At 42.1% G+C, this 24,179-nt stretch overlaps 2 protein-coding genes across 6 annotated transcripts; both read right to left on the bottom strand.

The window, feature by feature from the left end:
- Positions 1-427: 427 nt before the first annotated feature.
- Positions 428-9,069, bottom strand: LOC110499021. 3 transcript variants are annotated; one of them, XM_036955868.1, is made up of 8 exons: positions 8,785-9,069; positions 8,545-8,698; positions 8,375-8,445; positions 7,824-8,035; positions 5,248-5,501; positions 4,390-4,509; positions 1,304-1,469; positions 428-1,156 (listed from the first exon to the last, which is right to left on the bottom strand). In XM_036955868.1, the coding sequence occupies exons 1-8, from the start codon at positions 8,874-8,876 to the stop codon at positions 807-809; spliced, it is 1,419 nt and encodes a 472-aa protein (XP_036811763.1). In that variant the 5' UTR covers positions 8,877-9,069; the 3' UTR covers positions 428-806. The 3 variants fall into 3 exon arrangements, with proteins under 3 accessions (XP_036811763.1, XP_021431507.2, XP_036811765.1); XM_021575832.2 differs by having other exon boundaries at positions 428-1,123; XM_036955870.1 differs by having other exon boundaries at positions 8,578-8,698.
- A 26-nt stretch (positions 9,070-9,095) lies between these two features.
- Positions 9,096-23,243, bottom strand: LOC110499020. Of its 3 annotated transcripts, XM_036955866.1 has the most exons (12): positions 22,012-23,237; positions 19,488-21,162; positions 14,505-14,774; positions 13,875-14,303; positions 13,107-13,526; positions 12,457-12,909; positions 12,010-12,279; positions 11,064-11,312; positions 10,675-10,920; positions 10,296-10,553; positions 9,824-10,132; positions 9,096-9,656 (listed from the first exon to the last, which is right to left on the bottom strand). In XM_036955866.1, the coding sequence occupies exons 1-12, from the start codon at positions 22,349-22,351 to the stop codon at positions 9,383-9,385; spliced, it is 5,193 nt and encodes a 1,730-aa protein (XP_036811761.1). In that variant the 5' UTR covers positions 22,352-23,237; the 3' UTR covers positions 9,096-9,382. The 3 variants fall into 3 exon arrangements, with proteins under 3 accessions (XP_036811761.1, XP_036811762.1, XP_021431506.2); XM_036955867.1 differs by lacking the exon at positions 19,488-21,162; XM_021575831.2 differs by lacking the exon at positions 9,096-9,656 and having other exon boundaries at positions 10,000-10,553; positions 22,012-23,243.
- Between the last annotated feature and the right edge of the window lie 936 nt (positions 23,244-24,179).

Here is a 24,179-nt window from a genome sequence, read left to right as displayed (position 1 = left end):
TTCAAGGTCTCAGCTTAGAGAGAAGCCTCGTGAGGTATTGGTCTGTCACGTGTTATGAACCAGTATTGGTGGGTCACATGAATTAAACAAAATGCTAATGATTAATGTAATTATGCTAAATCATGCAAATATAACTTTTCTGTGTATAGCCGTATATAAGACAACTGCTGGAAGAGCAGCGCGCTGACAAATAAAGGAGGATTCATTTAAGATTGACTTCGAGTGTCCCCGTGTAAGAATTTCCACGACACTATTGTGCAAGACAAATTATAAGTACCACCACCTGTCCCTGTTAATTAATTTATCTTCATTTGACCCCAATAAGCTTCCTTTTGTAGTCTTTCAACAAAACAGCATGTTTAAAAATAATTGGATGGAGGGATTGTGATGTCAACTCAGAAGAAAAATAACTTATTTGTTTTTTTCAAAATGTTTTATTGAACTAGTAGAACAAAATTAACAATTGTAAAAAAAAACTATCATACAGGGAGAAAATATTGATATTATATAAAGTACATTTTAATGCTTAAAAATATGAACACACACATACATATTTTTTAACCAAGTACACAGTGGAGACATTTGTCATGCAAAAGAGCACAAATCTGAGCAAATAGCACAATGAACCTCATTATCTGACATTTGTTCAACAATGTCGGTCTGCCTTCTCCTTAGGGTTGTTGTTGCCTCCAGCCAAAACAGTGTGAAAGTTCTCTTCTACTCTCCTTCTCCTGATGCTTCTAGTATAGAACCCTGAGGGAAAGCACCTTCCCAAGGTCCTTTAAGGCTGTTCACACCACTGACTCTCACGCCCCCTTTAGCGCCACACATTGCTCCAGGAAGGGCATCAGCAAGGATGTCACTGTTTCGTCTTTGCGTGGCAGTTCTTTCATGAGCAATTGAGTGGCTGAAATGGAGCCATTCATCCCCCAGCTCTTTACCATTAGCTCTGCAAGATCGTGAAGCTCCTCCAAGCACTCCAGGTCATGGCTGGAGATACTGGGCTGTGGGAGTTCCTTTGAGGTTCTGACTAGAAACTTAAGCCTCTTGATCTCCTTGGCTGACAGGTGCTCCAGGATGCGACACAGATTCTGCAACCAGTCCGACTCTGTGAGATTGCTGCCTATTGGGAAAAAAACAATAAACACACACATCCCTGGTTTCTTATTCCAAATGTTTTCCAAATACAGTGGAAATTAGCATGTTTTTGGTTTATTTGCAGGTAGATGAAAATCTGTTCAATCAGTTGCAGGTAGGGGAAAGATAGTTGTAGGGCTATAAAGAGATGTGAGATAACAGTTACCTGGCTTTAGAAATATCGGTTCAAACCATTGGCATTTCCACACCTTCTTTCGCCCCATCCTCTTGAGCTCCTGAATCATCAGCTTCAATTTGGTAACTGTACTGTCCAAGAGGACTGTAAATGTGGCATGTTGAGCTGGGCCATTATGAATATGCAAATCTTTCTCCTGACAGAGAAAGGGAGGTCAAAGAGAATCACGTATGACAAACCTGCTAAATATTCTATGCCCATTTGACAGAGAATGTACTTTTAATCTAGAGGAGAAAAACCTAGTGGGTTTTAATACAAAAAGCTGAGTTATTGGTCATAGAGGACAGGTGAGGCTCAGTAATGACGTGTTGTCTCAATGGATGAGGTACTGTAAAGTGGTCAGATGAAGCAGATGCTAAGCTACAGGACTGGTTTGCTAGCACAGACTGGAATATGTTCCAGGATTCCTCAGATGGCATTAAGGAGTACACCACATCAGTCATTGGCTTCATCATTAAGCGCATCGATGACGTTGTCCCTACAGTGACCGTACGTACATACCCTAACCAGAAACCATGGATTACAGGCAACATCCATACTGAGCTAAAGGGTAGATCTGCCCTTTCAAGGAGCGGGACTCTAACCCGGAAGCTTATAAGAAATCCCACTATGCCCTCCGACTATCACGTTTTAAGGTAAGACCCAGATGCAGACAACGTCAAAGTAACAACAGTTTATTAGTGCAACAGGGGCAGGCAAAAGACAGGTCAAGGGCAGGGGTCAGTCATCCAGATAGGTGGGGTCAACACCGGGAAAACTAGAATACAGGAACAGTCGAGAGACAGGAACAGAGGGAAAATCGCTGGTGGGCTTGACGAAACAAAACAAACTGGCAACAGTCAAACAGAACACAGGTATAAATAACCTTCAGGAGACGCCCCACCATGTAAGCCGGTTGGCCATTGATGAGGCGGGGGAGAGGGGTGGGCCTGGAAACAGGAGACAAGGGGCTGTGAGACATAGGTTTAACTCTGGACACATGAAAGGTGGGGGATGTATACGAAGGGTATGGGGCAACTGAAGACGAACAGCAGAGGGGCTAATAATCTTGGATGGGAAACGGGCCGATAAACCATGGTGGAGAGTTTGCGGGATTCCATCCGGGGCAGGTCCCGGGTGGCCATACCTTCTGCCTGAGACGATACCGGGTAGCCATTGTCCAATGGCGATCCGCTTGTCGTAGATACCTGGAGGTGGTCTTGAGGAGGGCCGACTGGGCTCTCCTCCAAGTACGACGACAGCGGCGGACAAACATCTGGGCAGAAGGTATACCAACCTCTTCTTCCTGCTCAGGGAAGAGCGGGGGCTGATATCCCAGGGAACACTCAAATGGTGATAGGTCCGTGGCAGAGCAGGGAAGGGTGTTGCAGGCTCCAGTCCTGACAGAGAGTACAAGCGTCCCCGGGGCGGCGTGGTGCTAGGGAGAAGGTCAATCCCGCAGTCATTGGGTCAGTTCGGCAGAAGCAAAGTGGCCCGGGCCTTGCTGAACACGTCCTGGAGGTTCTGGTACTCTGTTAGGGCGGTGTGCAAATTGGACTGGGTCTAGGGTTTCTGGGATAATGGTGTTCATGTGAGCCATGACCAGCCTATCAAAGCACTTCATGGCTACAGATGTGAGTGCTACGAGTCTGTAGTCTTTTAGGCAGATTACCTTAGTGTTCTTGGGCACAGGGACTATGGTGGTTCTACAGCTGCATAATCGAAAGCATCCTGACTGGTTGCATCACTGCCTGGTATGCCAACTGTTCGGCCTCCAATCGCAAGGCACCACAGAGGGTAGTGTGTACGGCCCAGTACATCACTGGGGCAAAGCTTGCTGCCATCCAGGACCTCTTTTCAATCAAATTCAATCAAATTTATTTTATATAGCCCTTCGTACATCAGCTGATATCTCAAAGTGCTGTACAGAAACCCAGCCTAAAACCCCAAACAGCAAGCAATGCAGGTGAAGAAGCACGGTGGCTAGGAAAAACTCCCTAGAAAGGCCAAAACCTAGGAAGAAACCTAGAGAGGAACCAGGCTATGTGGGGTGGCCAGTCCTCTTCTGGCTGTGCCGGGTGGAGATTATAACAAAACATGGTCAAGATGTTCAAATGTTCATAAATGACCAGCATGGTCGAATAATAATAAGGCAGAATAGTTGAAACTGGAGCAGCAGCACAGTCAGGTGGACTGGGGACAGCAAGGAGTCATCATGTCAGGTATTCCTGGGGCATTGGGGCACTTTTCCAGGCGTTGTCAGAGGAAGGACTTAAAAACTGTCAAAGATTCCAGCCACCCTAGTCATAGTCATAGACTGTTCTCTCTGCTATCGCACGGCAAGCAGTACCGGAGCGCCAAGTCTACTATAGGTCCAAGAGGCTTCTTAACAGCTTCTACCCCCAAGCCATAACACTCCTGAAAATCGAAATCAAAATGCTACCCAGACTATTTGCATTGCTCCCCTCCCCCTCTTTTACACTGCTGCTACTCTCTGTTGTTATCATCTATGTATAGTCACTTTAATAACTCTACCTACATGTACATATGACCTCAATTTTGGGGCGGCAGGGTAGCCTAGTGGTTAGAGCGTTGGACTAGTAACCGGAAGGTTGTGAGTTCAAACCCCCGAGCTGACAAGGTACAAATCTGTCGTTCTGCCCCTGAACAGGCAGTTAACCCACTGTTCCCAGGCCGTCATTGAAAATAAGAATTTGTTCTTAACTGACTTGCCTGGTTAAATAAAGGTAAAAAAAAAAAAAAAAAAAAAAAAAAAAAAAAAAAATTACCTCGACTAACCGGTGCCCCTTCACATTAACTCTGTACCGGTACCCCCCTGTACATAGTCTCGCTATTGTTATTTTACTGCTGCTCTTTAATTACTTGTAACTTTTATTTCTTATATATTATATATAAAAACAATTCAACTGCATTGTTGGTTAGGGGCTGGTAAGTAAGCATTTCACTGTAAGGTCTACTACATCTGTTGTATTCGGAGCATGTGACTAATAACATTTTATTTTATTATAAATCATAGTCATTAACACACATAAAACATTCTTCATGCAATTTCTAACCTTGGGATGGACGCTGAAGCCCTGTTCGAGGTCTGAGGTCACTCTGTATCGGGCTTCGGGCCTTAGGTAGCAGTCAGAGCAAGCACGGATGAACTCCAGCTTCTTATTTCGCTTTATTACCTATGAATGAGTAGAGAGTGGTTAGAGCGTTGGAGCGTTGGACTAGTAACAGAAAGGTTGCAGGATCAAATCCCCGAGCTGACATGGTACAAATCTGTCGTTCTGCCCCTGAACAAGGCAGTTACCCCACTGTTCCTAGGCAGTCATTGAAAACAAGAATTTGTTCTTAACTGACTTGCCTAGTTAAATAACTACATATTGTAAATAGATACTGACTTAAGAAAATTGCAAATCTTTTAAATTTGAGTTAAATTGAAACTGCTGTTAAAATTATGTCATGCTGTCACAATCTGATCTGTTTCAACTGTCTTTGTGATTGTCTGCAGGTGTCTTCCCCATTATCCCCTGTGTATTTATACACGTGTTTTCTGTCTGTCTGTGCTAGTTTGTCTTGCTTGTTCGAGTCAACCAGTGTTTTGTGTCTCAGGTCCCGCTTTTTATAGTCTCTCTTTTATTGCCCTCCCGGCCTTGACCCTTGCCTTGTCCTGACTCTGAGCCCGCCTGCCTGGCCACTCTGCCTGTCCCTGAGCCTGCCTGCTGACCTGTACCTCTGCCACCCTCTATTGTTTATTCGACGTGGTCTGCATCTGGGTCTTCCCTTCATACCTGATACATGCAGTGGTAACAACACAGATGTATGGGTTGATATTGTAATTGGATGGGGTTGGAGATTCACTGAGATTTCAATGAGCTGAAATATGGACTGAATGCATTAAAATAAAGACATGCAATATTTACCTCAGTGTATGGGACATTGCGGGACAATAGGTAAACCCAGAGCCTGTGTTGTCCTTCTGTAACGTTTAGCTCCAGGAAAAGAAGCACCTGCCCATTGATTCTTTTTTTAGTTTTTGGCTTGCGGCGTAACAAAGTCCATCTGGAGAGCCCATTGATGTTTATAATCACATGTGAATGTGTCACCCTAATAGGTACCAGAATCTCCAGACTATTGCTCCATATGTGAGCCACAGACAAGGCCTCAGCTGCGTAGACTGGAAAATAACGAGACAGCCACACCAACAATCAGTTCTACCATCTTGAATATTTCCAGATGCTCTCTTACCATTTCTAACTTACACGTGTTTTGAGGATTGAAAAGTTTGAACACATATATCGTTGGGAAAAAAGGGTATTTCAAAAAGTGCTTAAACTTTTGGTATTTTATTAGGATCCCCATTAGCTGTTGCAAAAGCAGCAGCTACTCTTCCTGGGGTCCACACAAAACACAAAACATGACATAATACAGAACATTAATAAACAAGAACAGCTCAGGGACAGAACTACATCAATTAAAAAATCTCATTTAAAAAGGCACACAGAGCCTACATTACATATCAATACATTCACACCAACTATCTAGGTCAAATTGGGGAGAGGTGTTGTGCCGTGAGGTGTTGCTTTATCTGTTTTTTTAAACCAAGTTTGCTGTTCATTTGAGCAATATGAGATGGAACGGAGTTGACACAAGTCATTTTTCCGACTATTGTTTACAGACAGGTTATTTCACTTATAATTCACTGTATCACAATTCCAGTGGGTCAGAAGTTTACATACACTAAGTTGACTGTGCCTTTAAACAGCTTGGAAAATTCCAGAAAATGATGTCATGGCTTTAGAAGCTTCTGAAAGGCTAATTAACATAATTTGAGTCAATTGGAGGTGTACCTGTGGATGTATTTCAAGACCTACCTTCAAACTCAGTGCCTCTTTGATTGACATCATGGGAAAATCAAAAGACCTCAGAAAAACAATTGTAGACCTCCACAGAACCACAATTGTAGACCTCCACATCCTTGGGAGCAATTTCCAAATGCCTGAAGGCACCATGTTCCTCTGTACAAACAATAGTACGCAAGTATAAACACCATGGGACCACATATCATACCGCTCAGGAAGGAGAAGCGTTCTGTCTCCTAGAGATTAACGTAATTTGGTGCGAAAAGTGCAAATCAGTCCCAGATAAACAGCAAAGGACATTGTGAAGATGCTGGAGGAAACAGGTACAACATTATCTATATCCACAGTAAAACGAGTCCTATATGAACATAACCCGAAAGGCCGCTCAGCAAAGAAGAAGCCACCGCTCCAAAACCGCCATAAAAAAGGCCAGACTACGGTGTGCAAGTGCACATGGGGACAAAGAGTGTACTTTTTGGAGAAATGTCCTCTGGTCTGATGAAACAAAAATATAACTGTTTGGCTGTAATGACCATTGTTATGTTTGGAGGAAAAAGAGGGAGGCTTGCAAGCCAAAGAACACCATCCCAACCGTGAAGTACAGGGGTGGCAGCATCATGTTGGGGGTGCTTTGCTGCAGGAGGGACTGGTGCACAACACAAAATAGATGGCATCATGAGGTAGGACAATTATGTGGATATATTGAAGCAACATCTAAAGACATCAGTCAGGAAGTTAAAGCTTGGTCACAAATGGATCTTCCAAATGGACAATGACCCCAAGCATACTCCCAAAGTTGTGGCAAAACGGCTTAAGGACAACAAAGTCAAGGTATTGGAGTGGCCATCACAAAGCCCTGACCTCAATCCCATAGAACATTTGTGGGCAGAACTGAAAAAGTGTGTGCGAGCAAGGAGGCCTAGACACCTGACTCAGTTACACCAGCTCTGTCAGGAGGAATGGGCCAAAATTGGATGGACCAACTTATTGTGGGAAGCTTATGGAAGGCTATCCAAAACATTTGACAAGCTTTTGACGTTAACGTTTGACATTAATCAATTTAAAGGCAATGCCACCAAATACTAATTGAGTGTATGTAAACTTCTGACCCACTGGAAATGTGATGAAAGAAATAAAAGCTGAAAAAAATAATTCTCTCCACAATTATTCTGACATTTCACATTCTTAAAATAAAGTGGTGATCCTAGCTGACCTAAGACAGGGAATTTTTACTAGGATTAAATGTCAGGAATTGTGAAAAACTGAGTTGAAATGCATTTGGCCGAGGTGTATGTAAACTTCCGACTTCAACTGTACATTAGGTCTTTCCTTGCAGCACTCGACCACACGACTGGACAATAATCAAGATAAGACAAAACTAGAGCCGGCAGGACTTACTTTGTGGAGTGTAGTGTCAAACAAGCAGAGCATCTCTTTATTACGGACAGACCTCTCCCCATCTTTACAACCATTGAATCTATATGTTTTGACCATGACGGTTTACAATCTAACGTGACACCAATTAATTTAGTCTCCTCAACTTGTTCAACAGCCACACCATTCATTACCAGATTGAGCTGAGGTCTAGAACTTAGGGAATGATTTGTACCAAATACAATGCTCTTAGTAAAACTCACCCTCAGTCTCGCAGTGAAGAAGGTGCAGTTGGTACATATGTCCCTCTGGACAGCTGATCTTAAACACAGGACATGCAGGCTCAGAGTCTGTGTCAGCAAGCATGTGCATGTCCCAGTGGTCCACACTATACTCCACGGTACCTGGCTCCCTCATCCCAAATACCAGCCCTGTAGCTCTGCACTGGAACTTGCCACGAAACCCACACTGGAACCTGGGTAGCATATTAGCCTTATATTATAAAGACGGTCTCAGGGCACAGGGGAAATGGTTATTCTAAGAAAGCCACAGTTCTGTTATTAGGAAATATTGCATGTTACATTATCATATCAGTGCATATTATGATTTTTTTATTTTTTATTTCACCTTTATTTTACCAGGTAGGCAAGTTGAGAACAAGTTCTCATTTACAATTGCGACCTGGCCAAGATAAAGCATAGCAGTTCGATTGTTGGCTTAAGAGTGAAAACTCCAATTTGAAAGTAGGAGAGGAAGAAACTTACTGGTTTAGATGTAACAATAGTTATAATTGATTCAATCTATGGTAGTTTACCTGTAGGAAATCTTGTTTTCTTCAACCTCTTCAACTATCTCAGGGTTAAATTCTTTAATAATGGGTTTGGTCTGTGCATGAGAAGATGACAGACAGTACTTTACAAACCGATTGCAAACCTGACTTTAAATGGCAGTTCCTGCTGTTGCTCTTTAAATCAATCAATCTACATTTGAAAAAACTTTAGAGGTCTCTTCTCTCACAGAGGTGTAGCCCAGGTTTGTGACGTGTCTGTCCTGCATTCCAGGCACGTGAGCAGGCCAAAGTTTGTAGCGTTTATCCGCCAAGAAGCTGTCAAACTCAGTGATCTTGTTGTTGCAAAGCCTGTGGAGAAAGATTGTTCTTCATTGAGACACGTTATAACTAGGTCAAGGAAGCATAGACATGATCAACAACACTCCTTTACTCACCATACAGTTTCTGTAAAGCTGTTTCCAATCATGTATAGGTTAAGTTTCACAGCTCCTTCATCAGTGATTTCATAGACTGAAAAAGAGATCATGGTTTAAGGGTGCTGGTCCAAAAGTGGCCAATGTACATGGAGTATGTCACCACTGAATATGTCATCCTGTATGTCATCACACTAAGGGTTAGTACTTTGAAAAATACAAAAATATGCCTTCCTGTCACGTTCTGACACTAGCTTGTGTGTTATTTCTTTGTTTTAGTTGGTCAGGACGTGAGTTGGGTGGGTATTCTATGTTTTGTGTTTCTAGGATTGGGTTTCTTGTTTGGCCTGATATGGTTCTCAATCAGAGGCAGGTGTTAGTCATTGTCTCTGATTGGGAACCATATTTATGTAGCCTGTTTTCTGTTGGGTTTGTGGGTGTTTATTTTCAGTCTTTGTGTGTCTGCACCAGATAGAACTGTTTCGGTTTGTGTTTTTGAAGTGTTCAGTGTTCCATTAAAAAGATGAACACTAACCACGCTGCGCTTTGGTCCTCTCTATCTCCAGACGACAACCGTTACACTTCCACTTAATTCAATGTACTGCATCTGAAAATACCCTTACTTTAGGACTTGTGCCTTGTGCAGATGTGTGAGCAGAAACTCCAGATGTGTGTCAGTGAGATGGCAGTCGCTGAGGTCCAGCTCTGAAAGCCCTTCTGAGTGCTCCAGAATCAATGCCAGTGACGAACAGGCCATCAGGTCCAACGGGGTATGACTGAGGTCCAGTTCCTTCCCCAGGGCTCTGGATAGTAGTGAAGCAAGTCTCTCTGACCTGCCTCCATCTCCCACAAATACCAGGTGAAGGAGCTGCAGCAAAATAGGTTTTCCAAGGCTATGAAGGAACAAAGTTAAACAGTGTCACTACTGGAAATTCAAAAGTAAAGCACTCACGAGAGTGTAACGTCTTGGCGCTACATTATTTGGATAGTCCCCTATCGATGGTCTATAGATCAATAGACTATCAATTGAATATGCAAAAACCTGCTTACGGCATCTCACCTCAAATGGACTCTTTGTAAAATGGACTCTTTGTAAAACTCCTCTAGTCCTGCATCCTCAACCTGACAGTCGTGTAGAATCAGCTCTGTGTCACCATCAGCTTTATTGATGGCTGCAGAGATGGCCCTGCAGTCCCAAGAACTGAGGCTCAAAACAGTATCTTCCTCCTGCCCTGACAGATCCATGGCAGAAGAGCAGGAGAGGTCCAGTTTGTGATTCAGAACCCTCAACAGTGCAGCGGGTGCTTCTGTTTGTGTTATCAATCCTGTCCAGGCATGGAGGAGCTCCAGGAGTAGTTTCCTGTCGACCCTGCAAGGTCGTCAGGACCGTCAGAACCATGGGTGGACATAAAATAATGTGCAATTAATTGTAATTCACTCTTTCCAATCAACTAGAAACCAAATACTTAAATCGGGTACAAGAAGAAGAAAAAACCATTGAGACACTAATAGACAGTGATGTGGACAAAGACCTGAGTTCAGAGACCCTGTGCAGAAGAGTCAGAATCTTCCCCATCTCCTCCTTTGGAATGACAGTCCACAACAGGTTGAGTTTCACCCCGTCACTGTAGTGTAAAGCAAAGCGCAGTGCTTCACAGTCGTCCTGTTTCAAGACCAGGTTGTTCAAGTTGATCCATTCGTCTGATGACCTCACTAAAGTCGTCACCATGTGACCAGCACGTTGTTGGTGGATTTCTTTCAGCGCTGTCCTCTCAAAGTGGGAATTCATTCTGCAGAAAAGGAGGCATTAGGTGCTGTACTAGGTGCTGCATGTTTGTTTTTGGATTTTCACTGTTGAAAGACAAAGATAATTGGCCCTGATTAGCGATCGTCATATTGTTTGAACCAGACCTTTGAAAGTGAATATTATTCAGGAACGGGAGAAGATGAGGCATGTCTTGCTGTCTGATTCTGCTCCTCCTGAGGTTGATGGTGATGGGTTGTGTGGTGGTCTTCAGCAGGTAGTGAAGCACATTCCAGTCCAGTCTACAGTTAGACAGGTCTCCATCAACCTTCTCCAGGAAGCACTGGGTCAGTTCCTCATTCTGAGCCTCATATACCACAACTGCCAGCTGTTGCAGAATCTCCTCACTTAGTCTGCCATGGAAGAAAACAGGCAGATGGTAACACACAGAAAACAATGTGGATCCTCGACAAATCAAACGGTAATCCCCAACACGCAAACCCCACATTTAGAGACATTTTGTTTGAGAGTGCACAAACTAGGTTAACTAACTTGCCTGATAGTGAGCGGACCCCGATGACACAACAGAGGAGTAAGAAGGTAACCCTCGATGGGACAGTCTGTCAGATCCAAGCTTCTTACGGTCCACACTGTCAGTAGTGAAGCTAAACTACTGATCACTCTACACTGCACCCGTTTTGTTGGATTTGGCCTAGATAAGACCAGGGTCAGCTCCTTAACGATCATTGGCCTTTTGCACAAAAGTGACATCCTAGCTAGCTTCACTGTTGCCATTTCATTCATTCTGAAAGAAGAACCAAAAATGATGTTATAACATTCAAGAATAGGTGTGGGGTGGGGGTTACAAGCTGACATATGGAATTGTTTTAAGACAGTCATACAATGGATCATTTAGCTGTTTGATTTTGAATTTCAGGACCCCTTTAGGGATATATAAAAATTATATATACAAACATTATTTGTTAAAATATAGAATTTGGCCTTTAGTAGCAAATCCCATACAAACACATTGAATTCATAAATGGCAACAGCAAAAAAATCAGAAGGAATAGGATTTTGAAGTGTCTGTCCTATATCTAGGAGATATAAGAAAGCTCAGTATATATTTTTTACAAATATTTAACCCCTTTTTTGGGGGTAGGCACAAAACGACTGTACCTCCATACTTCCATTCATTTTTTACAAACCGGTACCAGTTAACTTCAGATCATAGAATGGTCATAATAGTTTGTAGGCCAAACCATTCAGTATGATTTTTCGGGATGTTTCATGGTTTGACAAACACCGCTGTAGCTCGGCCACCTTCCACCGCAGATGTGGAAAAGCACTACAGGCGGACGCGGTGGATTGAGACACAGCCCAGATATTTCTAGTTTAAACTGAAGGATTTTGATGGGGATTTTTTTTAAATTATGTTTCTTCGATTGACGCACCACCGGTGCATCAATAGACTCTAAGGGTGTTAGCAAATATAGAATTACCTAAGCTTGTGAAGCTCTTTCACTTGTTTGAAGAGAAGTTTAGCTCCTTGGAGAGAGATACTCTGTGGGGTGAGAGTGACGTCCAGTTCCTCGTCAGCAGTAGACTGGCCTAGGACTGCTCCTACTGCCTCGCAGCGTACACTGGGCAACCACCCGGACAATGTGAGAGTGTAGTGTAGGGCCTGGAGGAGAGAGTGGGATAGCAGTGCATCTCCCTCCGAACCCACAGAGAGTGCATCACACATAGACAGGAAGAACTGGCAGTCACAACTGGGGGTGAAAAATCAAAAGGAGTCAAAGACACATGAAAGCATTGTAATGTATGCAAATATATCAAATTGTAAATAAATGATTGGTCAATATATCTCAAAACAATTCATGTTCCATGATATAGATAACTGCTAATTCAATAGAGAAAAACACAAGCCAGGTTGGTAACAAACCCACATGAGGTGTGAAATGTAGGGTAGACACGGAAGGAAACTCCTCACGTCACTCTTGTCATCTGAACAACCCCTCAACTCTACCGGTCTCATCCCTGGTTGGAGTTTCAGCACTTCTAGGAGGAGGGAGGCCTTTCTCTCCGAGAGGTCTATTGACCAGACTGCAGGAGTTGACCAGTAAACTGGCTGTAACCCTGGAAGGACACTTCTGCCTGTATGAATCTCATAGTCCTTCGCATGTGAGTACAGATCTAACAGAAGCATACACTTCTCTGTAGAGTCATATGAATGAGCTAACCCCAGAGCAGACAGGAGTGCCTCGACAGACCTCTGTCCACTCAGTATGTCATTAACAGCTCCTTGAAGAAACACTTTCAAAAGGAAACGACAAGACCATGGAAAGAATGTGATCCTCCACTCTTCAGGCAGCTCCCCCTCATCCTGTCTGGAGAGAAACCTGTCAGTAGAAAAACATTATTAGCCTGACGTAAAAGGAACACACAGACACAAGACCGAGCTCTCAAAAGCATGTTGAGGCTAAGTTTATCCTTAGAACCTTAGCCTTAAGATGCTTCAAGTTCATAATTCCACGTGGCACCTAAGTTACTCTCCGTCAGCGATATGATTATAACAGAACTTTTTAAGCAAACCAACCTGAGGTGTGATATGTAGGGTAGACACTGAAGGAAACTCCTCACGTCACTCTCGTCACCTGACCAGTCCCTCAGTTCCACCGGTCTCTTCTCTGGTTGGAGTTTCAGCACTTCTAGGAGGAGGGAGGCCTTTCTCTCAGAGAGGTCTACGGACCAGACTGCAGGAGCTGTCCGGTAAAGTGGCAGTAACGCTGGAAGGACACTTCTGCCTGTCTGAGTCTCGTAGTCGCTCACATGCGAGTACAGATCTAACAGAAAATCACACTGTCCAGCGTTGTCCTGATCAGCAAAGGGGAAAGCTGAGTATCCACATACTGATGAAAGCATGTTTAGCGTCTCTCCTTGCAACGTTGCTGCACAGATGAAGAGATCCACAAGCACCTTGATAGCATCATTGGTGTTCGGAATGCAGTCGTTGAATCTAGATAGTTTAGAATGAAAATAAATTATTTAAAAAATCTAATGACAAAATGTACCCCAACACTCAGAGTACAACCTCTCGGAACCCTCTCTTCGTGTTTAATAGAATATCATTAGATTATAGACTGTTAGGATCTCTGATGGGAAACGCTACTGTCTTACACCAGATAACATTTTGCACTGAGATAGTAAGCAACTTTTCCCTTCAATCTATGCCAACGGGTTAAAGAGACAATGATAGATACAAAAGCAAGTCTCCTGTAGCATACTTTTTTTGGGGGTCTATTCTCAAAGAACATTCAGATCCAGGGATAACATATTCAAGATATTTACACCACCATAGACTCACCTCAGCTCTGAAATGTAGGGTAGACACTGAAGGAAAATGGTCAATTCCCTCTCGCTCTCTTCATCCGACCACCACAGCTCAACTGGTTTCTTCACATTCAGAAATTTCAGCACTTCAAGGATACCAGAGGTTCCTTTCTCAGAGAGGTCTATGTACCATACTGCAGGAGTTGTCTGGAAAACAGGCTGCAACACCGGTAGAAGTCCTTCCTGCGTGTCATGGGCCTTTGAGTACAGACTAACCACAAATTTGCTCTGTTCCTCTATAGAGTCAGAGTGAATCAAATGAGCGAGCACAGGGCGCAAACCCTCAACGCATTTCTGTCCTGTCGTCACCTCATAGAGAGCTCCTTGTATGTAAAGATCCATCTGCAATGACTTCACTTCCTCATTCCATGAATGCGTTTTTTGATCATTGAGTGAAATGAACCTAAAAGAATGTTAAGATGAGACACTTCTTGTATCATCAACGTAGGCCTAACATTAGAGCTAACATTTGTCATCATTGGAAATACTGATAGCAGCAGTGGCATTAAGTCCTTCAAATTATTTAGAGGAATCTTAACCATATTCAGAATATGCTATTTGGACTTAATAAAAATCCAGCTATGTAGGCTATACATTAATTTACCTGATATCTGCAATGTTTGACAAACGGTCAAAGATGATTTTCATTGATGATGTGGTAATATGTTGGGTGCCTTGACCAACATGTAGACAGAGATGAATATGTTCTGGTCTCTTCTGCTTCAGGACCTCTTCTGCTGGCTTCCACATCTCTTGCTCTTGGACTGACAGGTGAATTTCAGATTCACACAGTCTCAGCAAATTGTCACAGTCTCTCTGTAGGCCAGAGCGAAGTGCAACTTTCCACATCTGCAGTTGTGTAATGGAATCCAGTCTAACAGAATAAAGATTAAAGACAAAAATATATATTGCATGGTTAAAAACAAAAATATATATTGCATGGTTAAAAACAAAAATATATATTGCATGGTTAAAAATAAAAATATATATTGCATGGTTAAAAATAAAAATATATATTGTACTTCTATGTAATACTGCATATTAATTATATAACTGCATATTAATGATCTAACTGAACATTGTTATTATATAGTAAGGTACATAATCATTGGCACCCTTGATAAAGAGCAGAAAATACTGTAGAAATAAATAATACAAATACTGAGCTTTATTGTATACAATTTTTTTGGGGGAAATTATATTATTTAAAAGAAATATGTTTTCAGTACTCCAACACCCTATGATTGCGAGGATAACGACACTGCACCTTTTTCTGACATGTTTTATGATATTGGAGAACACATTGAAAGGGTTCTTAAACCATTCCTCCATACAGAATCTTTCCAGATCCTTGATGTCCTTGGTCTGTGCTTATGGACTACCCTCTTCAATTCAAACCACAGGGTTTCAATGGGGTTCAAGTTCGAAGACTGAGATGACCATTACAAAATGTTGATGTTGTGGTCTATTAACCATTTCTTTGTGGATTTTGATGTGTGCTTGGGGTTATTGTCTTGATGGAAGATTCATCCTCCTGGCAGAGGCAACCAGGTTTTGGCTAAAATGTCCTGGTACAGGGTTCATGATGCCATTGACCTTAACAAGGACCCCAGGACCAGTGGAGCAAAATATCTGCATAACATCAAATATCCACCTCCGTATTTTACAGTAGGGATTCATGTCTTTTCTGCATATGAATTGTTCTTTCGAAGGCCACATCCACTGCTGGTGTGCGTGGCCAAAAATACCTATATTGTGCCAATGCCATTTATTAAACTCCAGGCAGTGCTATGGTCAGATAACATGAAAATAGAGCTCTTTGGCCACGCACACCAGTGGTGGGTTTGGCGTTGAAAAACGGAAGCATATGCAGAAAAGTACCTCATACCCAGTGGTGACCCATCATTCAGGGCAGGTGGGGTTTTGAGCCCTACATTTTTGGGACATAAACATTACACAACAAGTTGGAAATCGCAATTCAACAATTAGTTGTTTGGAAGGAATCAGTGACAGTGGCTAACTGCAAGCATTGCAACTGGGAAGTCAGACTGGGAAGATACGTTTTGAACATTCAAATCGGAATTGTAGATCTTTCTCTTTCTTTGATGACAACATTTGCCAACTAAGGACCGCCGTGCACAACAACTCTTAAATGTGCCTGGCTTTATAAATCATCCATATATACCTACAGAAATAAGACATATCCTGCTTCCAGCCTGTTTGAGCGTTTGCTTAATAGCCTGCTGATTCGATGAGCACTGAGCCTCACCTAACAATTTCATAAATTCTGCTGTTTTTAATATTTACTATGCTGTAATAAAGGCTTTGCCCTTTTTTCGTTAGACCAGGCCTCGGTGGTATAATTCATCATTTATTTTGTGTTGTTTACACTGTTCCAAATTGTCCGGAAAATGATGTTTATAACTATAATAACCCTCCTTTTTCCTTGATCTCCTTCTTATTGTTATTATTATTATGACCATCATTATAACAATAAGTAATGTCATTATCATTAGCATAGCAGCTTTGAAAAACCACCATCGAGCTGTACTGTAGGCCTAAGAGCGCATCCTGTTTAGTCTAAATAGCGTAACTTACTTAGGCCTACATTTCAATATTTACATAGGCTACTGTATAAATCAATAATTCATTAATTCATGTCATCACACAGCATATGAGTCATTCATGATGTGAAATGCAATCAAGCATTTTAGTTTTAAAATATAATAACAAAGCGACCATTGAATAATTAGCATAAACAATAAATAGGGCTAAACTGTTCCATTGCGGAAATTGCATTCGCGAATGAATGCGACTGTTGCACGCAGCACTTGCTCCATACCTTCCTTTTCTTGATCTCCAGTATTTTCCACAACTAATCACATTTATTCCACACATCTGACTTGCCATTTACCTCCTGTGCAACCAGTAAACATTCCCCCGTTTCGAGTTTATTTGTCACGTCCTTCTGCATCTATTTGGCTGTCACGTGTGTTACGGTGTTCAGAGTTTGTTACAACCAATTTATTGACGTGATTATGATACGCTATGGGTCAGGCCTCAATGGTCACTTGCATGCGAAGCATACATGTGTCACGTAAAGAGAGCAAGGGTTGAGGTAATGTTTTTTTCTAAACAAATGAGGGATTTCGGTAACTTTTCAGTCAGAAATGATTGTAATTATGTTGCAGCTTCAGCAACACGGACAGCGCTAAAGATGTGTGGCGGTCGCTGCAGCAGGGAGGAGAGAAAGACAACGGGTGCTAGTCACACAGTCACTTAACACAGCACAGCAAGTCTCAGCCAGGCGGCACAATCAAATCAATTGCGGTCGGCCAATATTACTTTTAGTCGGGGACAGCCCTAATGTGAACATTTGCATTACTATCTAATTATGCTTTCCCCAACCCACAGCCCCAACCTTAATCACTCGACCTAAACTTAACCGTTTGAGTTGTTTCTGTTTAAAACCTATAACCACGCGAAATGAACCCTGTAACTACGTTCATTAAATTCCAGCAAATCCAGTTGGGTAAAATACGGTGGTGCATCTTTGATGTTATGGAGCTATTTTACTTCTATTGGTCTTGTGGCCCTTGTTATGGTCAAGGGCATCATGAACATTACCAAATACCAGGACATTTTTGCCAAAAACCTGGTTGCCTCTGTAAGGAGGCTGACACTTGGCCTCAAGTGTCAATATCAAGTGTCAATATCCCACCCAGCAAGACAATAACCCCAGGCACTAATCAAAATACACAAAGAAATTGTTAATTGACCACAAAATCAACATTTTGTAATGGACATCTCAGTCTCTGGACTTGAATACCATTGAAAACCTCCCACTGGGCACACACTTGTTGAATCAATGTTGTTTCCACGTCATTTCAACATGGAATAGACGTTGAATTAACATCTGTGCCCAGTGGAAATTGAAGCTGAAATTTAAGAGTATAGATTAAGCATATTGAGGAACTGGAAAGATTCTCTATGGAGGAATGGGCTATGATCCCTCTATTGTGTTCTCCAAACTCATAAAACATTTTAGAAAAAGGCTCAGTGACATTATCCTCTCAAGGGAGGGTGCAATACACTACATGACCCAAAATATGTGGACACCTGCTCGTCAAACATCTCATTCCAAAAACAATGGGCATTGATATGGAGTTGGTCCCCCTTTGCTGCTATAACAGCCTCCACCATTCTGGGAAGGCTTTCCACTAAATGTTGGAACATTGCTGCGGGGGACTTGCTTCCATTCATAGTGAGGTTGGGCACTGATGTTGGGTGAACTCAGCGTTCCAATTCATCCCAAAGGTGTTTGATGGAGTTGAGGTCACCGATCTCGACAAGCCTTTTCTGTATGGCCCTCTCTTTATGCACGGGGCATTGTCAAGCTGAAACAGGAAAGGGCCTTCCCCAAACTGTTGCCACAAAGTTGGAAGCACAGAATCATCAAGAATGTCATTGTATGCTGTAGAGTTTAGATTTCCCTTCACTGGAATTAAGGGGCCTAAGCGGAACCATGAAAAACAGCCCCAGATCATAATTCCTCCTCCACCAAACTTAAAGTTGGCACTATGCATTGGGGCAGGTAGAATTATCCTGGCATCCACCAAACCCAAATTCGCCCGTCGGACTGCCAGATGGTGAAGCGTAATTCATCACTCCAGAGAACGCATTTCTACTGCTCCAGAGTTCAATGGCGGGGAGCTTTACACCTTTCCAGTAGCGATGCTTGGCATTGTGCATGGTGATTTTAGGTTTGTGTGCGGCTGCTCGGCCATGAAAACCCATTTCACGAAGCTCCCGACGAACGGTTATTATGCTGACGTTGCTTCCAGAGGCAGTTTGGAACTTGGTAGTGAGTGTTGCAACCGAGGACAGACGATTTCAACGCATTACGGGCTTCAGCACTTGGCGGTCCCGTTCTGTGAGCTTGTGTGGCCTAACCCTTTGCGGCTGAGCCATTGTTGCTCCTAAATGTTTCCACTTCACAATAAGGCTCTGTCGTAACCGGCCGCGACCGGGAGGTCCGTGGGGCGACGCTCAATTGGCCTAGCGTCGTCCGGGTTAGGGAGGGCTTGGTCGGTAGGGATGTCCTTGTCTCATCACGCACCAGCGACTCCTGTGGCGGGCCGGGCGCAGTGCGCGCTAACCAAGGTTGCCAGGTGCACGGTGTACCCTCCGACACATTGGTGCGGCTGGTTTCCGGGTTGGATGCGCGCTGTGTTAAGAAGCAGTACGGCTGGTTGGGTTGTGTATCGGAGGACGCATGACTTTCAACCTTCGTCTCTCCCGAGCCCGTACGGGAGTTGTAGCAATGAGACAAGATAGTAGCTACTACAACAATTGGATACCACGAAATTGGGGAGAAAAAGGGGTAAAATTCTAAAAAAATATATAATAATAATAATAATACAATATCCAAATTTTTTTAAGCATACAATACAGCTCACAGTGCTTTACCAAGGGCACCAATAATGATGGACCTGACTGTATATTTACGGGATGTCATTGTGATGCATGGATGAAGTCATAGAAATAAGGCTACTATCAAGCTCTGTAATAGTAAGAAGAGTAATACCTAAGCATTGTGAGATTTTCCAAAGCCCTGAGAATCAGCCTTAGTCCTGGATCTGACAAAGAGCAGTCTTCCAGGTCCAGTTGAACATTCCTGTCTTTGGATTGGCTGATCACATATGACACTGCACAGCACTGTTGAGGATCAAGCTGTTCTCCACTGAGATTAAACTCGTAGCCCACTTTTTCTAGGAGGAGTAAGCAGGCCTCAGGTGACTGGTGCTCATACAAGCATTGACAAATGAAGAGGAGATTTTCCATATCAACATCTGAATTGGATTCATCAGGGTCCGGCTGTGTCTCACAGTAGATGAATGAGTCTATGATCTTTTCAATGTACTTGTCAGATAGTTCTCTCACCTCTTCCTCAGAAATCAAGAATTTAATTGATTCAACCATGTTATTGGACTGACTAGAAAGTCCACACAAGAATGAGAAAATGTGCTTCAAGTACTTTCCTTCTTCGGTCTGGCACTGCTGAAGGACTTGGGTGATTTTGTCTGGTGTCATCAACAGAAAAACAGAGGCCCAAAACTCCTGCATTGTGTTGTGGAGAAAAGCCCAAGATGATGTTGATGTGTCCTTGGCAGCAGATGACGTCAGAAAAGCATCTACCACACTGTGGTCTTCGCCATCCAATCTTGTCACGTTGACTGTTTTGCCCAGCATTGCTTGGTAAGCGCTTTCAGCAAGAGACCTGAGGGCCTCCTTTTGGCGATGCATGTATTCACCCAGGTGTTCTGTAGTTTGGTCATTGAGTATTTTCAAGATATCTCGCAAGATCTGTACATACATTTCTGTTACAGTGCAAGGATGATCTTTAGAAACACTCAAACAGATGCAGGCAGTCACTATGAAGGCGTACATTGGGACATGACAAAGACTAAAGAGTTCAGGGTTATTCAAAATTCTGCAAATGGCATCCTCATCTGTATCAAACATCCACCTAAAGAAAGATCTGATTGACGCGTCATTGAATCCGTGTACTTCCACTCGATAAGATGGCCAGTCAGACAGAAACCCACAGTCTTCTGCCTCTGGTCTGCATGTGGTCACAATCTTAGCATCACACAGAAGGTCTTTCTCTAAAATGCGCTTCACTACAGAATTGCTGATTGTGTCCATGATTCCATCAAACACAATTATGACATTTTCAGAATTCTGTTCAATATCTTGCAAAATCTCCTCAATCCCTTCCTCTGGTTTGACGTATTTGCCAAACAAAAGTGACTTCAGAGTCGTGGGGTCATCAGAGTGGGACATAGACCTCATCAAGGATTCATTGAAGTAAAACATGTAGCTCACCGCATTGTCCTCTTTCTGTGCCCAAAGATTCAAAATCTCCTGGGCAACTGTAGTCTTACCTATCCCAGGTTTTCCAACCAGCAGAATTTTTTTCTCATTTCCTGTCAGTAAATTATCAGGGGATAATTTTCTCTTGAATGCTGGAATGTAAGTTTGAAGTTTTTTTGAGCGAGATTTTTTGTAGGCCTTGTTTTTGGAGATCTTGCTTTTTTGAAACACACTTCCGTCGGGGTCCAAAACAAGAGGTATGTATGTGAATGGTTTTAATGTAGAACTGTTTTTTAGCCAATACATGCGCTTTTTTTGTCTTGCCTCATAAATCCGAATCGCTTTCAATTTCAACTGCCTCATGTACTTGAAGCAAAGTTTGGAATCTAGAAAAAAAAGATGACGCAATAAGGAAACAAGGACAATTGCATGATTTGAGCATTAAATAAAATGTCTGGCAGATAACTGAACCACTCAAGTGTCAAATAGGGTTTTATTATAAAATGACTTGCTATCCATTGATTCTAAGAGATTTGGGTAATAATTTGCATGTACTGTATATTGTAAAGCATCTATAAGTACATAATACACATTGCATTATAGCTACATATGGTATCGTTAAAGCTTGACGATCTGATTCACATTGATACTGGGAATGTTTTGTTTGAAGACGAAGCAGCGTGGAGGAGTGAGTTGGCCTTGATGAGGTGTCATAATGTCAATCAAGATGTGTCATATCACAGAGACCACACCCTCGTGGTGGGCGGAGAGAAAATGTTTTTGTTTTTAATGTTAAATTCCTGCGATTCTAAACCATTTTCCACAGGGCTATTTAGCCGTTTTAGAGGTCATTTCCTGCAATTATTAGACACATTTTTGCTATGGCTTTATGACGTTTTATATCTAAATGACTAAAGCTCTAACAAAATCAGTGGCTGAGGAAGTCTGGTGGCAAGGCAGAGTTAGCAGAGTCAGGCACTCACTTGCTCTAGCTAAAGGGTAGAGGAGTGGGTCCTGACCCACTGTCTATAACTGAGCCATGGAGTTCTAGTAAAAATAATAAATGAATGGTTTTGGATGTTGCTCCCCTTTAAGCTGTAATAATGCTCTATGTAGCTATGATGTGATGTTTATGCTTTGCATAGTGCGTATAGATGTGTAATGTACGCTCTATAACAATTTTACAGTTGGTGTTACGTTACCGCAAATCAGATTTAATTGCCAATATCACATACCAGTAGGAGTGAAGTCAATCTGTAGTTTTGGGTCATCTCTGAAAGAAAAGCAGCTGATCCAATAATGCATATCTTGTTTGAGTGAAACTGTCCTGGTGGTGTACAATATCTTCAAAAGCTCATAGCAGGTAGCCTCCCCTTTGCAAACAGTCATGTCCAGCATTTTTCTGGATCTTTCAGACTTCTCATACATGGAGGACAGATAAGAGACCTCCTCATGATGGAGCACGTTGTGATAATGCAAGTGGTCAATAACCAGGGAGTGGTTCTCAAGGCTATCCACAAGAAGTATTCTGCTATTTTGGATATAGTCAACAGCAGACTGTTCAGTGCTTGCCATGGCATCTGTGCACCACTAGCCGACTACTAAAATTATTTAAATACCTTTATCCCACTTTCATTTAGGCCTAGGATATTTCTGCCTTCTGACTTCGAACCCAAATCTACCGAATGTAATTTTTTCTTGCTGTTCATTTGAATGACTGATCCTTGAATAGTATCATTTATACAAGCCTTGAGGTTAGTACAACTGCAAACGATCCTTTCATAACCCAAGATATTACTGTATTGAGATGTCGTGTGTGACTAACACTTTTTAGTTATGGTGTGTGACCACAGATTATCCATTATGTTGAAGTTCAAATGAATGAGACGTACCTTCCTCGACGCATTGATACAGACTATTTGTAAATAGCCTACCTTTCTTTGTAAATGGTTCTATATTGCTCACAACTAACTGAAACATTGTAGGCTATTTAAAAAGCGGTCTACAATTCATTAGCATTATATAAATATATAGACTAAACTGTGAATTTGATTGCGAATTTCATAACGAAAATGAAACTAACTTCGAGTGACAAGTGTACAGAGTACAACATATTTAGAATGAATCTAAACTCTAAAAGTCCACAAAACGCCAAAAGTCCACAAAACCGACATAAATTGACTTCCTCGTGGTGGTGGTCTGAGCGCTGTCCACGTTCAATGTCCTGTCCTGATCAGATTTGAGGTTGGTAAAAGAAAAGAAAAACGATGCCACCCACAACTTTCTGGAGAAGGGTGTGCAGCAGGTTTGCCAGGTCTAGCTACAATGTCTAACCCAATGACTATTCAAAACCCGCACACAAGATTTTTAAAACTAGGCATTTTTTTAAACAGCCAGAGGAGAGTTGCCACGTTTAGCCAATAAACCTATTTTTCCATAACGTTATCAAGCGAATAAAGAAGGAATATCGACGTAACTTGTAACAACATCAGAAGCTAAATTCGCCTTTCCATCAAAATAATTACTATTGTGAGCTAACGTGACTAATAAAGGAATTTGAATATGTCTCACGAATTGTTTTGTTGTTGCCTTTATTAAACTCTGCAGGTCATTTTCCATCAATGGATGTTAACTCGTTTGACTGCTATGTTGTGTGCATGTACTGACATGTATGTGTAACTGATAGATGCACACACACACACACTACATGTTACTGTTTTTAAATGTATGTAAATTGTAAAGTATTTAGTCTGTAATATATTTTTTCATTATGTGTCGTCCCCCAGTAAGACTAGCTGTCGCCATTGGCGTCGGCTAATGGGGATCCTAATAAATCAAAAAATCTTAATTGTCAATAAATCCCTTATGGATGGGCATGTGCATAACTATAGATAAATCCAACAGTAGAGTTTGAGGGATGAAAGTTCGATAGAGGATCTTGAAATCTCTGTGCAAGAAACACTTGGATGAACTTCAAAAAACGAAAGTTGGGCTATTTTATGGCTATTGTGCCTTCTTGTGTGCCAGATGGTAAGACTACAAACCGATATAAATGGCCTATTTGTGAGATTGACTTCTAATTTCAATAGGCATAGGCTAGGCCTACTAACTAAAATCTGGATTTAGGATTTAATTTAATTTTTTGGTTAGCTAGATGAGGGTATTCTATAGCCCCTGATATCCCACAGTAGCCCGGTCAATATGTAAAATGAACAATATAGCAGCTTGCTTAGTTCAAATTGACAATTTATGTAATTTATGTAACATGAATCGTGAGGCTATTTCGAGGTAAGAAGTGCTTCTGTTTGCCCAAATAGCCTGCTGGAATAGGATCCTGAGGATGAGGTCCTAATATCAATCTCTGAATCATATGTTAATAAGAAGGAAATTAACTGAATAGGCC

Source organism: Oncorhynchus mykiss, chromosome 20 (assembly GCF_013265735.2).
Source record: "Oncorhynchus mykiss isolate Arlee chromosome 20, USDA_OmykA_1.1, whole genome shotgun sequence".
Lineage (NCBI taxonomy): Eukaryota > Metazoa > Chordata > Actinopteri > Salmoniformes > Salmonidae > Oncorhynchus > Oncorhynchus mykiss.
The sequence above is the reverse complement of the archived record's forward strand: the minus strand, read 5'-3'. Positions and strand labels throughout refer to the sequence as shown.